Source organism: Panonychus citri, unplaced genomic scaffold (assembly GCF_014898815.1).
Source record: "Panonychus citri isolate SS breed McGregor unplaced genomic scaffold, ASM1489881v1 Contig00051, whole genome shotgun sequence".
In the NCBI taxonomy this organism is placed as follows: Eukaryota; Metazoa; Arthropoda; class Arachnida; order Trombidiformes; family Tetranychidae; genus Panonychus; species Panonychus citri.
In genome coordinates, this window is record NW_026515456.1 from 44,983 (window position 1) to 58,740 (window position 13,758).

The following is a 13,758-nucleotide window of genomic DNA, read 5'->3' on the forward strand; positions in this document are numbered from 1 at the left end:
CTCTTAATTTGATTGTTTCTAATTTCAGGATACAAAGAGCTCAGGACTACATTGAGCATAACAAACTTTGGAAAACACTACAGAAACTTTGAAAAGTCACAATTTAAGTGATTTATTTCCGAATCTGAAGGTAATTGATAAATTGCGTTTTTCCACCAGAAAAATACTTAGTTTCTAATTCTATCGATTCATTTTTTATATAGATTGTTGAAGTTCCGTTGCATTTTTGTTTCTCTTGAATCGTATACTTTTAGAAGATTGATAAACGAACATCCAAAATCAAAGGTTGATTGGACTTTATGAACCTGTTGAGAACAAGTATAACTTGGAAAATATCGAAATGATTTCATCAGATTTCAAATTCGAATTCAAAAAAGTCTTTCGACCTGCTCAGTTGAAACAAATTTGCTTCAAAGGAATATTGCTCTTATCTGAATTTTCTCAATATATCGAGTACTTTCCGAATTTGAAACGACTTCACATAAATTCCTTCTATCACGGTATGTTAACATCAACTCAATTTTTAAATGTTCTAATTCTTTCATGTTTTAAATAGACATAAAAAAATATGATGGTCCAAATTTGTCCACTTTAAAGATCCTTGAAATTCCACCTGGTAATCTTGGCACTGGATTTCGTATTATGGATTCTTGTCCGTCTTTAGAAAGCGCATTCATATATTCTGGTTACTTCCAGGCTAATATTATTGACGATTCAATAAAAAATTTCAATCTAAGAGATTTGGTTATCGAACATGTAAGTGGCATTGAAAAATTCTCATTTGATTAACTTTTTCGTTTTGATTCTTTCCACCTCAAGCCTTATACATGTGAGTTTACCTTGGAACTTTTACGGATAATCTGCACAAAATTCCCGAATTTACATCATCTTGGAATCAGAGGCTACGAAGTTGACGATAGTCATGTAGAAGTAATGGTTAAACTATTACCAGAATTAAAACTGATCGACTTGAGGAAATGTAAGAAAGTGACCCAAAGACCAGCTCATTTTCTATCTCAATTCTGTGAAAAATCCGATCGATCGGTTAAAATCTTTTATGATTGTGAGAAGGAACCAACTGAATGGCCTAAATTGGACACTACTCACGAATTAATTGTCTACGGATTCGATTTCATGAAAAATTGTTTCTATAAAACTTGGAACTCACTTCCAGATTTGATTGATGAAGACAAATAAAATTTCTAATTAAATTGATGTCGAATTTATCAGAAAAATACAAATTGTAATAACAAGTTTCCAAAGACAATCAACAAAATAATCATTCGAATTGCATATAAATTGAAGGTTAAAACTCTAGACAATTATAGTTGATTAATAAAATATACGATTGAGCATCTATCATGTTTCGAGGTGAAAGACGAAGTTCATTTTTAATCTCAATATTTTCTGTACGAATTGATTATTGCGAAAACTCATCATGTTAATATTTGAAATATTATATTTCTATTTATATTCTTCATGAAGCTAAACCTATTGGTTAGAAAGATTCTGCTCTAATCAAAGAGTAAAAACCTTCTCTCTCTACTCTTTGGCTCTAATCTAATTAAATCCGATATTCAATTTCTATTCATTTGAAAAAAGCGCTTTACCTCAATGATTAATCAGCTGTTTTTCACGAGGGAAACTGTTTTCGCTGATTAATCATTAATGTTATTAATTTCAATAAATTAAAAATCAATCCTAAGTGAATTATAACCATGTCATTAAACGATTTACCTGATATTTGTCTTTGGATGATCTTTGAAAATGTCCATGAGGCCAAAGAATTGATTCGATTGTCTAAAGGTAAGATTAAGATTCCGTTAAGTTGATGAAATTTTAAAACTTATTTACTTTCCCTTGATTCTTAAGTTTGTTCGAGATGGTCCGATTTAATTAGGCTGAGATTTAATCGAGTAAAATATCTTCAAATGATATCTGGTAAGTTAATTTCTAGTTGAACGATTTATGATTTTAATTATTATTCTTTTAATTATGAGATGAACAAGTTGATTATATCGACAAGAGCCGTTTGTGGATTAACTACATACTGTATGCTGCGACCATAAGTGATTACAATTTGATGAACTTTTTTCCAAATCTAAAGGTAATCAATGAATTTTTAGATTAAAATGATGTTACTAATTATCTTTTAATTTAATGTTAGATTATTGAGCTTTCGCCTTTCGCCTGTCTTAGTCTTCGATCTTATAATTTGACAAAAATGATCAACAATAGTTCAAAAATCAAAGGATTGATTGGACTTTATGAACCTGTTGAGAACGGATATAACTTGGAAAATATCGAATTGGTTTCATCAGATTTCAAATTCGAATTCAAAAAAGTCTTTCGACCTGATCAGTTGAAACAGATTCACTTTAGACGAATACACTTGTCAAGACTATCTCAAATTATCGAATACTTTCCGAATTTGAAGCGAATCAGCTTGACACTTCGTAATGGTACGTTCACATCGAATTAATGTTTGAAATGTTCTAATTTCTTTTTTTTTGTAAAGACACAAAAACAAATTACGATGGTGCAAATTTGGTTGGTTTGAAGATACTCGAATTAAAAGCAAAGTTTCCTGACTCGTTTGGGTTTCATCTTATTGATTCTTGTCCATTTCTAGAAAGTTTATTCTTCTATTATAATGGAAGTGATCTTTATGTAGACGAATCGATGAAGAATTTCAATCTGAGAGATTTGGTTATCGATCATGTAAGTGACTGAATGAAAAATTCGCATTTGATTAATTTTTTTCTCTAATTATTTCTATCCAAAGGCTCTTTTTTTTACCTGGCCATTAATGCGAAGAGTTCTGTCCAAATTCCCGAATTTACATCATCTTTCAATTAGAAACAGTAAAGAGATTGATGATAATCATGTGAAAGAATTGGTGAAAATTTTACCAGAAATAAAATTGTTGGACTTGAGAAGATCAAAAGGAGTAACTTCACAATCAGCTGATTATTTGAACGAATTCTGTCTCAAATCTCGTCGATCCATTGAAATCTATTATGATTGTGAAGAGGAACCAACTGAATGGCCTAAATTAGGAATACCCAGAGAACTAATTGCTTACGGATTCGATTTCATGAAGCATTGTTTTTATAAGAATTTTTCCTCCCTTCCGTATCTGATTGATGAATGAAAATCGCACAATCCTTGAAATCTTGCGAGAACTTTTCAGCCGATGTGACCAAGTGAAACAAGAAAAATGGATAAATTTTCGTTAATAATTAGTATTCATACTATATCGACTCAAGCTGATGACTCAGTCACTTCAACAATCGACTGACTTTAATCAATCAAAATGCCGACCAAATCATGATGTTAATTATTTACTACAATGTAATATTCCCACTTGAGTTGTATTTTTTACTTTTTTACATACATTATATTAATACATACTTATCTCTACTTGGTAATTAAAATCATCGCAAATAACTCAAATTATTTTCTTTATTTCATCATACGAACTGATAGAGTTACTATTATTGTTTGGCGCATTTGAGCATTTGACACATAACAACGTCACTAAAAATGATGAGGGGGAAAAGGAAGTGAAAATATCGTTACCATGAAATTCAATAGATTTATGGAGGAAAAATTTTAACATTTTTCTTCTTTTCAATTCATTCTTAAGATAAATAATTCTTGTTGGATATTAATGATAATAGAATACAATGAGTGTCAGTGTCATCGTAATAAAGGATTAGAAGTCAAATCATCGTCATTTAACCAAAGCTATCAGAAGCAATAGTTTTTTGGTCTTAAAATACAGTCACTTTTGCTATAAATAGTTTGACAATGTTTGATGAAATAATATTTCATTCGAGCAAACATAAAACATTTGGGTGTTTATAACTTGAGTGTAGTATAACTTTTAATTAACTTTAGTCTCAGTTAGACCATCACTTTTTAAGGCCAAAAATTGCTATCTGCCTATTGCTTCCGATAGCCTCGGTTAAATGACGATGATTTGACTTATTCAGACATTTCTAAGTATTGTAGTTTCGGAGATATTAGCCCTCGAAGATCAAAGGCCACTTTCTCATTCCGATAAAACTGTTGATCAAATGAAAAAAGTGCTCAATCCACGATGTTGGCCCATACTAGGATAGTCTCAAAAATAAGTTTCAGATCATTCTCGACACTTGGGACTAATCGCCGTCCATTTATTTAAATACAACGGAATTGTGGCCAGAGCACTTTGGATATTTTTTTACCAAAACAAATTTAATTTTCTGTAAGGGCATAAAAAGTTGTCGATAAAATAAAAATTTCATGATCTAAAAACTTATCGTTGCTGAGAAAAAAACGACCTGAAGTTTTAACTTCGAACTCGATTTTCTCGAAAACTACTGATCAGATCAGAAAAAAATAAATATATTTGGACTTTATATTTGTAGCCTTAGTAATACACAAAGTTTCAACTCTAAACTCAAAACTAAAATTCGGCGACCATCCTCCTTAATGGTCTAAATTGGACACTACTCAGTAATTGTCTACGGATTCGATTTCATGAAACATTATTATTATAAAACCTGAAATTACTCTCGGATTTGCTCGATGAAGATAAATAAATTTCTAATTAAGCTGAAAGTTAATTAATCCAACATAATAACAATTGAAATTGAAAAATTGAGAGTTTCAATTGTATGAGAAAGAAGATGAAAAAGTAGGAGGATGAAGATGAAGACGAGAGAGTAGAACAGGGGAAATGTTTCGATTATAAGGAAAAGTAAGACAAAAATCCTGAACTGGTTCCGATAAGCTGAACATTTCGAATTGGAATAATTTATCGTTTTGAGTGAAGTTTATGCTTCCCTCTGATGAACTAGAATTGTAACTTATTCTAACGAACCAAAGTGGCGCGAATTGGTAGTTTCTTCTAACGGAAGATTAAAGAGTAAAGAAGATGAAATAATCAACGAAATGGCCTAAATTGATGAATATTAATTCGATGATCGAATCAATTTGTTATGGATTTGATTTCATGCAGCATTGTTTTTACGAATCTGCCAACTGTCTTCCAGTTCTCATTGACGAATAAAAACTGAATTAAACTTCAATAATTGTCAAAGTTTGATATCACTTATGTTAAATATTTCATTTTTCGTCCGCTCTCATGTCAAAGAAACCAAAGATCACGAATTGATGATTAAGAGATGACCGGTTTTCAGATGAAAGCGCATCGAGCTTCGGTGTCCACTTCTATTCATTCTTTCTACATTAACTAACAAAGATAATAACTCGAAATTATTAATATCAAACAGATTTATATTCTCAATTCGGAATATTCCTCAACCAATCTTCAATTGAAATCTTTAAAATCAACAATAATCACAATCAAGATGAGCGCCATTGAAGTTACCCTTTCCTGTCAACGGAGGCATAAAGTACAAGAAACTATCAGCTGATATTTAGAAGGAACCGATTAAATTTAAAATTTTTGTTGATCTCTTTAAATTGAAATTTTCAAGTGAATTATGTCAATTAACAAACTACCAAACGAGTGTCTCTATATGATTTTGGACCATTTCAATGGATTCGAAGAGTTGATCCGATTGTCCAAAGGTAAGGTCGAGATTATGTTTAGATGATGAAATTCAAAACTTCTTTACTTTTCCTTGATTCTAAAGTTTGTTCGAGATGGTCCGATTTAATTACGCTCAGATTTAATCGAGTTAAATATCTTCAAATGATGTCTGGTAGTAAGTTAATTTCGTATTGATCTGTTTATTATTTTATTAATACTTTTATTCAAATTTTTTAGGAAAAGTTAAAGTTGATTATGGTGCGTACAGTTTGATGATGCCCGATGATACGTATATGATTATGTATGGTAAGTTAATTTCTCATTGATCGGTTCATTATTTTATTAATACTTGTTTCCAATTTTTGCAATCGAAGATGAAGTTGATTATATTGATGCGAACAGTTTGTGGATTAATCCTAATACGAATTGGAATGATTATAATTTATTCGAATGGTTTCCGAATATTAAGGTAATTAATGAATTGTTTTGAATCAAAATTATGTTGCTTTCTAATCGTTTTTTAATTTGACGTTAGATTATAAACACTGCGTCCTTGCGTCCTTATGAATCTTACAATTTACCAGAAATTGTCAAAAATAATCCACAAATAAAGGGATTAATCGGTATGGATCACTTACATGAAGATGGTTACTTGGAAAATATCGAGATGTGCGATTCAGAATTTAATTTCGATTATAAAAAAGTTTTTCGACCTGATCAGTTAAAACAAGTTCGCTGCTACGATTTTCATATGAAAGATCTTCCTTCATTCATTGAATATTTTCCTAATTTGAAGCGACTCAACTTGCGACTCTATAAAGGTGAGATTCAACTTCAATTAATCTTCCGATTATTTCATATGATTAATATCTTTTAGGGTCAGGGAAATGGTGGAAGTCTAATGTACCGGACGGTGTTTTTTACAATGGACCAAATTTGTCTTCGTTAAAGATTCTTGAATTGATTACAGGTGATTTGGTTAAACAATTCACCGGATTTCATTTCATGGATTTTTGTCCCTCTTTGGAAAGCGCTTTCTTCTATTGTTGGGCAAAGGATGTTTATATAGATGAATCGATAAAGAATTACAATCTAAGAGATTTGAATATCGTTAATGTAAGTCAATCATCGAGTTTATAAAATTATCATTAATTGTTTTCTTTAGTTTCAGTTCGATAGTTTTTCGTGGCCACTACTTAAAAAACTGGTGTCTAAATTTCCTAATGTGCAACATCTAGCAATCAGATATATTGCTGAGCTTGTTGTTAGTAAATTTCATTTAGATGAATTGATAAAATTATTACCAAAGTTGAAGTTATTGGACTTACGGGTATCTAATACATTCAAATCGGATGATTTTCTGTCCAAATATTGTGTCAAAGAGAATCGACCAATTGAACTTTATTACAGTCGCACAAATGAACCCACCGAATGGCCTAAATTGGATGAGACTGACGAGCCAATTTGCTATGGATTCGATTTCATGAAACATTGTTTCTACAAAACAAGCGACTGTCTTCCAGATCTCATTGATGAATAAAAACGATTACTTAATCACAAGTTTGATTATTCACTACAGTAGTGATTTCACTTAGAGCAACAACGAATTCATAGTCTCCCCCTATCGGGTTAGTGTCATTAGGCTTGGAAAAGGTAAAAGGTTAGTTCACCTTTTTTATAAGAAATTAACCTTTCTGGTTATGTAGAGAGCGCTGAAATTTGCTCTTAGTGAGACCACTACTGTATAAGTTTTGTTAAGTATCCATATGGTAATTAAAATAAATTGGTTAATCATATCACAATATAATTTTCTGCATTCTTTTTCTTACCAATTGATATTGAGTTTATTAATAAAATATACGATTGTGCATCTATCATGTTTCGAGGTGAAAGTTGAAAGTTAATTTTTTATCGTCTTATGGACGAATAGATCGCTTTCGTTAATTATTTTTGGTTAATTCGAGCAACTTACAGTATTTCCCGATTGAAGAAACCAAAACGACTTTTAATTGTGATTGATTAAGTAATTCTAAGTCGAAATTAAATTTAAATGTATGATGATTTTGAATATTAAACTTCATTTCTAAACCGATTTTCGCTTTAAAATTAATCAAATAATGAGGGTCCGAAGTCTCGTATCATTGATTTCGATTAGTATACGAGTAAAACCATTGGAGTTTCTATAAATGAAAACTTGGTTTCTTCAATCGGGAAACACTGTATATTCTTCATGAAGGTAAATCAATTGGTCATGAAGATTCTGCTCTAATCTAATTAAGATCCGATATTCGATTTTTATTCATTTGAAAAAAGCGCTTTATCTCAATAATTAATCAGCTGTTTTTCACGAGGTAAACTAATTTTGCTGATTAATCATTAATAATGTTATTCAATGAAAAGTTATCGGCATTTCCATAAGTTTACAGATCAATTATACGTGAATTGTGCTTTTTAATTATGTCACTAAACGATTTACCTGATATTTGTCTTTGGAAAATCTTTGGAAATTTCCATGAGGCCAAAGATTTGATTCGATTGTCTAAAGGTAAGATTAAGATTCCGTTAAGTTGATGAAATTCTTATGCTTATTTACTTTCACTTGATTCTTAAGTTTGTTCTAGATGGTCCGATTTAATTACACCGAGATTTAGGCGTGTGAAATATCTTCAAATGATGGACGTTGATAGTAGTAAGTTAATTTCTCATTGATCCATTCATTGGTTTATTAATACTTGTTTCCAATTTTTGCAATCGAAGATGAAGTTGATTATATAAATGCGAACAGTTTGTGGATTAATCCTAATACGAATTGGAATGATTATAATTTATTCGAATGGTTTCCGAATATTAAGGTAATTAATGAATTGTTTTGAATCAAAATTATGTTGCTTTCTAATCCACAAATAAAGGGATTAATCGGTATGGATCACTTACTTAAAGATGGTTACTTGGAAAATATCGAGATGTGCGCTCCAGAATTTAATTTCGATTATAAAAAAGTTTTTCGACCTGATCAGTTAAAACAAGTTCACAGCCGATACTTTTATATGGATGATCTTCCATCATTCATTGAATATTTTCCGAATTTGAAGCGACTTCACTTAAACCTCTGTAAAGGTGAGATACAACTTCAATTAATCTTTCGATTGTTTCTTATGATTAATATCTTCTTACGTTTTTTATTTTAGAGGACCCAGTTTTTTACAACTTTTGTGAAGTTTTTTACAATGGCCTGAATTTGTCCGCGTTAAAGATTCTTGGACTTTGTACAAACGGCTTTGCTGCAAAATTTAATGGATTTCATTTTATGAACTTTTGTCCATCTTTGGAAAGCGCTTTCTTCCTGTGTATGTCATATGATATTCATGAAGATGAGCCGATAAAGAATTACAATCTAAGAGATTTGGTTATCGAGAATGTAAGCTAAATCATTGAGTTATAAATGTTTATAAAATTTTATTTGATTTCTTTTTAAATGTTTATAAGATAATCATTAATTTTTTTCTTTAGCTTTGCTTTGGTTGTTTTCTGTGGCCACCTCTTAAAAAACTGGTGTCTAAATTTCCTAATTTACAACATTTAGCAATCAGAAATTTTGATATGCTTGATGATAGCCATCTTGATTTAGAAGAATTGATACAATTAATACCTAAGTTGAAGATATTGGACTTACGGAAATGTGAGAAAGTGACGCAAAAATCAGCTGATTTTCTGTCCAAATATTGTGTCAAAGAGAATCGATCAATTGCATTATATTACGATTGTGAAAACGAACCCACCGAATGGCCTAAATTGGTGGATACTTACGAACCAATTTGCTATGGATTCGATTTCATGAAACATTGTTTTTATAAGAACTTTTCCTACCATCCGTATCTGATTGATGAGTGAAAACCTCACAATCCTTGGTATCTTGCGAGAACTTTTCAGCCGATCAGACCAAGTGAAACAAGAACAACAGATAAATTTTCGTTAATACTTAGTATTCATACTAATATATCGACTCAAGCTGATGACTCAGTCACTTCAACAATCGACTGACTTGAATCAATCAAAATGCCAACCAAATCATGATGTTGATTATTTACTACAGTAATATTCCCACTTGAGTTGTATTTTTTTACTTTATACATCTCTCATAATTAAAGGTATCATATCACATTTAATTGTATTATATTTTATAATATATTTTCTGTAATTATTTCATTTCTTACGAACTGATACGAGTTATACACGAGCTACTTATTATTGTTTGATGAAACAAAAGCATATGACACATAAAAACGTCGAAAGAGACGATCGAAAAACGGTGATCATGTCACCATCACAACTCATTTTGTCTTATCCAAAAAAAGCGCTTGTTCTTAGTAATTAATCAGCTGTTTTTCGAGTGACTTCACTCCTTTCAAATTACTACCTCAACATTTCTACACGTTTTTTAATTAAAGAAGTGATTTCACTTAGAGCAACAACGAATTCATAGTCTCCTCCTATCGGGTTAGTGTCATTAGAAAAGGTAAAAGGTTAGTTCACCTTTTTTATAAGAAATTAACCTTTTTGGTTATGTAGAGGGCGCTGAAATTTGCTCTTAGTGAGACCACTACTGTATTAATTAGTGAAATTATACAATTGTAATTATGTCATTTAACGATTTACCTGATATTTGTCTTTGGAAATGTCCATGAGGCCAAAGATTTGATTCGATTGTCTAAAGGTAAGATTAAGATTCCGTTAAGATGATGAAATTTTAAAACTTCTTTACTTTCCCTTGATTCTAAAGTTTGTTCGAGATGGTCCGATTTAATTACACCGAGATTTAGGCGTGTGAAATATCTTCAAATGATGGACGTTGATAGTAGTAAGTTAATTTCTCATTGATCCATTCATTGGTTTATTAATACTTGTTTCCAATTTTTGCAATCGAAGATGAAGTTGATTATATAAATGCGAACAGTTGTTACAGTATATTGTATCAAAGAGAATCGATCAATTGTAATTTATTACAATTGTGAAAACGAACCCATCGAATGGCCTAAATTGGTGAATACTCGCGAACAAATTGTCTACGGATTCGATTTTATGAAACATTGTTTTTATAAAACTTTCAATTCTCTTCCAGTTCACATTGATGAACTAAGATCGACTGACTTGAATGAACAAAAAAGTCCAAATAAATCACGAGGCTGATTATTCACTATGTTTATTAAATATCTGCTCAGCAATTAAAATCATCGTGGTACATTGTATTATTATAATTATTTTCCTTATTTCATTTCATACGAACTGATATACATGTATTTACTATTATTGTTTGGCGATAACAAAAGCATTTGACACATAGAAACGTCACCAAAAATGATGAGGGGAAAAAGGAAGTGAAAATATCGTTATTATGAAATTCAATAGATTCATGAAGGAAACATGTTAACATTTTTTCTTCTTCTTTCTAATTCATTCTTAAGATAAATACAGTCACACCTCTCTAATCGCCCCCTCTATCATGTCACAAATTCTTTAATTTCACGATTTAATTTTTCCCCGATTAAGGAGATAGAGAATATAGTTGTAATATGTCACGCTCTCCAATCTCACAATCACACTATTTTAGGGCAATTTGTGAGATTCACCATGGTAATTGTGTTTTTGTCCAATGAAAATGAGCTAATCTGGCTCAAATTATGGAATCAGCCAGTAAATTGCATCATTTTTTTGAGAGCATCCCAAAGATTATCATTACAGAAAGAGAAAAAGTTAATAAGTTAAAAGAAATAATGAAGAGGTTTAAGGATCAATTCAGTGTTGTAAATAAGATTCCAAGAAGTAAATGCAAAAAAATTGATTTTCACCTCTATAATTAAGAATTAATAGATTTCCATAAAGTCACAATTTCCCAAATTTCACAAGTTTTTTGGGTCCGGTGGGGGTGAAATTAGAGAGGTGTGACTGTAATTCTTTTGGATAATATCATCTAAGGTTCAATAATACTTGTAGAATACAATGAGTGTCAGGGTCACCATCGTAATAGAAGATCGGATCGATCGAGGAATCGAAACTCTTCCCACCTTTAGAATAAATTGATTTCAAGTGAATTATTTAAATTAATAATCTACCAAACGAGTGTCTTTATATGATTTTGGACCATTTCAATGGATTAGAAGAAAATTTGTGAAAGGAACCAAATTAATAGCCCAAATGGGACACTACTCAGTAATTAATTGTCTACGGATTCGATTTCATGAAACATTATTTTTATAAAACCTAAAATTACTTTCGGATTTGCTTGATGAAGATAAATAAATTTCTAATTAAGCTGAAAGTCAATTAATTCAACATAATAACAATTGAAATAACGAGTTTCCAAAGCGAGTCAAGAAATTAAAACACGATTGAGCATCTATCATGTTTCGAGGTGAAAGATGAAAGTTCATTTTTGATCCAATTTTACGAATTGGTCATTGCGATAACTCACCATGTTAATATTTCGAGACACTTATACTCTTAATGAGGGTAAATTAATTGGTTATAAAGATTCTGCTCTAATCTAATTAAGATCCGATATTCGATTTCTATTCATCCGAAAAAAGCGCTTTGTCTTAACAATCGATCAGCTGTTCTTTACGAGGGAAACCAATTTTGCTGATTAATCATTAATGTTAGGACTTATCCGAAATGGGTAAGGCATAAGATATGTCCGTCAGCTCGATATCTTCAATTTTCAGCTGATTTTTTTCTCGGCTTGAAGTTCGGTTTGATTGTTTCAGGCCCTCCGGGCCTTTCTTTTGTCATGGCGACCCTTATTAGCGAAGACCTAACCTAACCTAATTTAAACAAACATAATTAACTGAACAATTAAGTCCATTTTCATATGTAGCTTGAACTTTAAGCCGAAAAAAAATCAGCTCAAAGTGAAGATATCGAGCTGACGGACATATCTTATGCCTTACCCCGAAATGTGTAGTATTTACTACATACTACTCTAGATAGTATTTACTAGATAGAAAATACTTAAAAGTAGCATCCGAATCACCTACTAGTTAGAACGCCATCTATCGTAATTAAATTCAACTAAGGTTTAATATTCCAATGTTCTATCAATACAAAAACATCAATTAAAGGATTATTTAATTTTTTTATTTATTTTAATTAAATTAATAGATGTAGTACTGTCGAAAATTAATCAAATTTTATCTTTAAAAATTATTAACTAAAATTTTTGTTTATGGCGGGCTCATTTTTCATTAAAAACAATAGTAAAGTCTTTGTTTACCTTAGCAACCCAAAAGTAGTGTGAGGGGATGAAAAGTAGATGAGCAAAATCACCGACTAGATTTCCACCCCTATACTATCCCTAATGCCATGGTAACCACTAAATAGTTTAGTGTAAATTTTCAGATTCGGACAGTACTACTTGGGCGGAGCTACTAGTTAGTGTTAGCAACTAGTAAAAACTACTCATTTCGGATAAGTCCTTATTCAATTTTCATGATAAGACTCATCTGATAAGTTATCGTCATTTCTTTAAGTTTACAAATCAATAATGTCATTTTACGATTTACCTGATAATTGTCTTTTGAAGATCTTCGAAAATGTCCATGAGGCCAAAGATTTGATTCGATGGTCTAAAGGTAAGATTGAGATTCCGTATAGACGATGAAATTCTAATGTTCATTTATTAATAATTTCACTTGATTCTAAAGTTTGTTCGAGATGGTCCAATTTAATTACGCCTAAATTAAATCGAGTAAAATATCTTCAATTGATACATAGTTGTAAGTTAATTTCTCATTGATTTGTTCATTATTTTTTTAATACTTGTTTTTAATTTTTGCAATCGAAGATGAAATTGATTATATTGATGCGAATAGTTTGTGGATCAATCATTATACGAATTGGAATGATTACAATTTAATCGAATCGTTCCCGAATATTAAGGTAATTAATGAATTTTCCAAACCAAAATTATGTTGCTTTCTAATTGTTTTTCAATTTGAATTATTGTTTTAGATTATAAAGACAGCGTCCTTGCTTCCTTATAAATCTTACAATTTACCAGAAATCGTCAAAAACAATCCACAAATCAAGGGATTAATCGATATGGATAAATTACGTAAAGATGGTTACTTGGAAAATATCGAAATGTGCGCTGCAGAATTTAATTTCAATTATAAAAAAGTTTTTCGACCTGATCAGTTGAAACAAGTTCGCTGCTTTTA

General features: G+C 30.8%; 4 protein-coding genes across 5 annotated transcripts; all 4 read left to right on the forward strand.

Annotated features, from left to right (window-relative positions):
• Positions 1 to 295: 295 nt before the first annotated feature.
• LOC128385827 (uncharacterized) lies at positions 296 to 1,420 on the forward strand. Its single transcript, XM_053344754.1, has 3 exons — positions 296 to 500; positions 557 to 756; positions 820 to 1,420. Exons 1-3 carry the CDS (start codon positions 341 to 343, stop codon positions 1,195 to 1,197), a joined length of 738 nt encoding a protein of 245 aa, XP_053200729.1. The 5' UTR covers positions 296 to 340; the 3' UTR covers positions 1,198 to 1,420.
• A 226-nt stretch (positions 1,421 to 1,646) lies between these two features.
• LOC128385828 (uncharacterized) lies at positions 1,647 to 3,447 on the forward strand. The gene is made up of 6 exons (XM_053344756.1): positions 1,647 to 1,806; positions 1,873 to 1,941; positions 2,001 to 2,107; positions 2,168 to 2,462; positions 2,519 to 2,721; positions 2,786 to 3,447. Exons 1-6 carry the CDS (start codon positions 1,719 to 1,721, stop codon positions 3,152 to 3,154), a joined length of 1,131 nt encoding a protein of 376 aa, XP_053200731.1. The 5' UTR covers positions 1,647 to 1,718; the 3' UTR covers positions 3,155 to 3,447.
• A 1,776-nt stretch (positions 3,448 to 5,223) lies between these two features.
• LOC128385817 (uncharacterized) lies at positions 5,224 to 7,358 on the forward strand. Of its 2 annotated transcripts, none has more exons than XM_053344741.1 (7): positions 5,224 to 5,583; positions 5,649 to 5,720; positions 5,783 to 5,851; positions 5,920 to 6,014; positions 6,081 to 6,366; positions 6,429 to 6,661; positions 6,711 to 7,358. In XM_053344741.1, exons 1-7 carry the CDS (start codon positions 5,496 to 5,498, stop codon positions 7,083 to 7,085), a joined length of 1,218 nt encoding a protein of 405 aa, XP_053200716.1. In that variant the 5' UTR covers positions 5,224 to 5,495; the 3' UTR covers positions 7,086 to 7,358. The 2 variants fall into 2 exon arrangements, with proteins under 2 accessions (XP_053200716.1, XP_053200715.1); XM_053344740.1 differs by having other exon boundaries at positions 6,423 to 6,661; positions 6,711 to 7,357.
• A 580-nt stretch (positions 7,359 to 7,938) lies between these two features.
• On the forward strand, positions 7,939 to 9,717 carry LOC128385816 (uncharacterized). Its single transcript, XM_053344739.1, has 6 exons — positions 7,939 to 8,090; positions 8,157 to 8,234; positions 8,303 to 8,397; positions 8,455 to 8,662; positions 8,734 to 8,963; positions 9,056 to 9,717. The coding sequence occupies exons 1-6, from the start codon at positions 8,003 to 8,005 to the stop codon at positions 9,434 to 9,436; spliced, it is 1,080 nt and encodes a 359-aa protein (XP_053200714.1). The 5' UTR covers positions 7,939 to 8,002; the 3' UTR covers positions 9,437 to 9,717.
• The last annotated feature ends 4,041 nt before the right edge of the window (positions 9,718 to 13,758 follow it).

What these genes read in the sequence shown, in the direction of transcription:
- LOC128385817 (XM_053344740.1), top strand. Translation starts at nt 5,496, where the DNA reads ATGTCAATTAACAAACTACCAAACGAGTGTCTCTATATGATTTTGGAC. An exon ending in GTTGATCCGATTGTCCAAAG is followed by an intron (nt 5,584 to 5,648) that starts GTAAGGTCGAGA and finishes TTGATTCTAAAG; the next exon opens with TTTGTTCGAGATGGTCCGAT. An exon ending in CAACTTGCGACTCTATAAAG is followed by an intron (nt 6,367 to 6,422) that starts GTGAGATTCAAC and finishes AATATCTTTTAG; the next exon opens with GGTCAGGGAAATGGTGGAAG.
- LOC128385816 (XM_053344739.1), top strand. Translation starts at nt 8,003, where the DNA reads ATGTCACTAAACGATTTACCTGATATTTGTCTTTGGAAAATCTTTGGA. An exon ending in TTTGATTCGATTGTCTAAAG is followed by an intron (nt 8,091 to 8,156) that starts GTAAGATTAAGA and finishes TTGATTCTTAAG; the next exon opens with TTTGTTCTAGATGGTCCGAT. An exon ending in AATGGTTTCCGAATATTAAG is followed by an intron (nt 8,398 to 8,454) that starts GTAATTAATGAA and finishes CCACAAATAAAG; the next exon opens with GGATTAATCGGTATGGATCA.
- LOC128385828 (XM_053344756.1), top strand. Translation starts at nt 1,719, where the DNA reads ATGTCATTAAACGATTTACCTGATATTTGTCTTTGGATGATCTTTGAA. An exon ending in ATTGATTCGATTGTCTAAAG is followed by an intron (nt 1,807 to 1,872) that starts GTAAGATTAAGA and finishes TTGATTCTTAAG; the next exon opens with TTTGTTCGAGATGGTCCGAT. An exon ending in ACTTTTTTCCAAATCTAAAG is followed by an intron (nt 2,108 to 2,167) that starts GTAATCAATGAA and finishes ATTTAATGTTAG; the next exon opens with ATTATTGAGCTTTCGCCTTT.
- LOC128385827 (XM_053344754.1), top strand. Translation starts at nt 341, where the DNA reads ATGATTTCATCAGATTTCAAATTCGAATTCAAAAAAGTCTTTCGACCT. An exon ending in CATAAATTCCTTCTATCACG is followed by an intron (nt 501 to 556) that starts GTATGTTAACAT and finishes TGTTTTAAATAG; the next exon opens with ACATAAAAAAATATGATGGT. An exon ending in GAGATTTGGTTATCGAACAT is followed by an intron (nt 757 to 819) that starts GTAAGTGGCATT and finishes TTCCACCTCAAG; the next exon opens with CCTTATACATGTGAGTTTAC.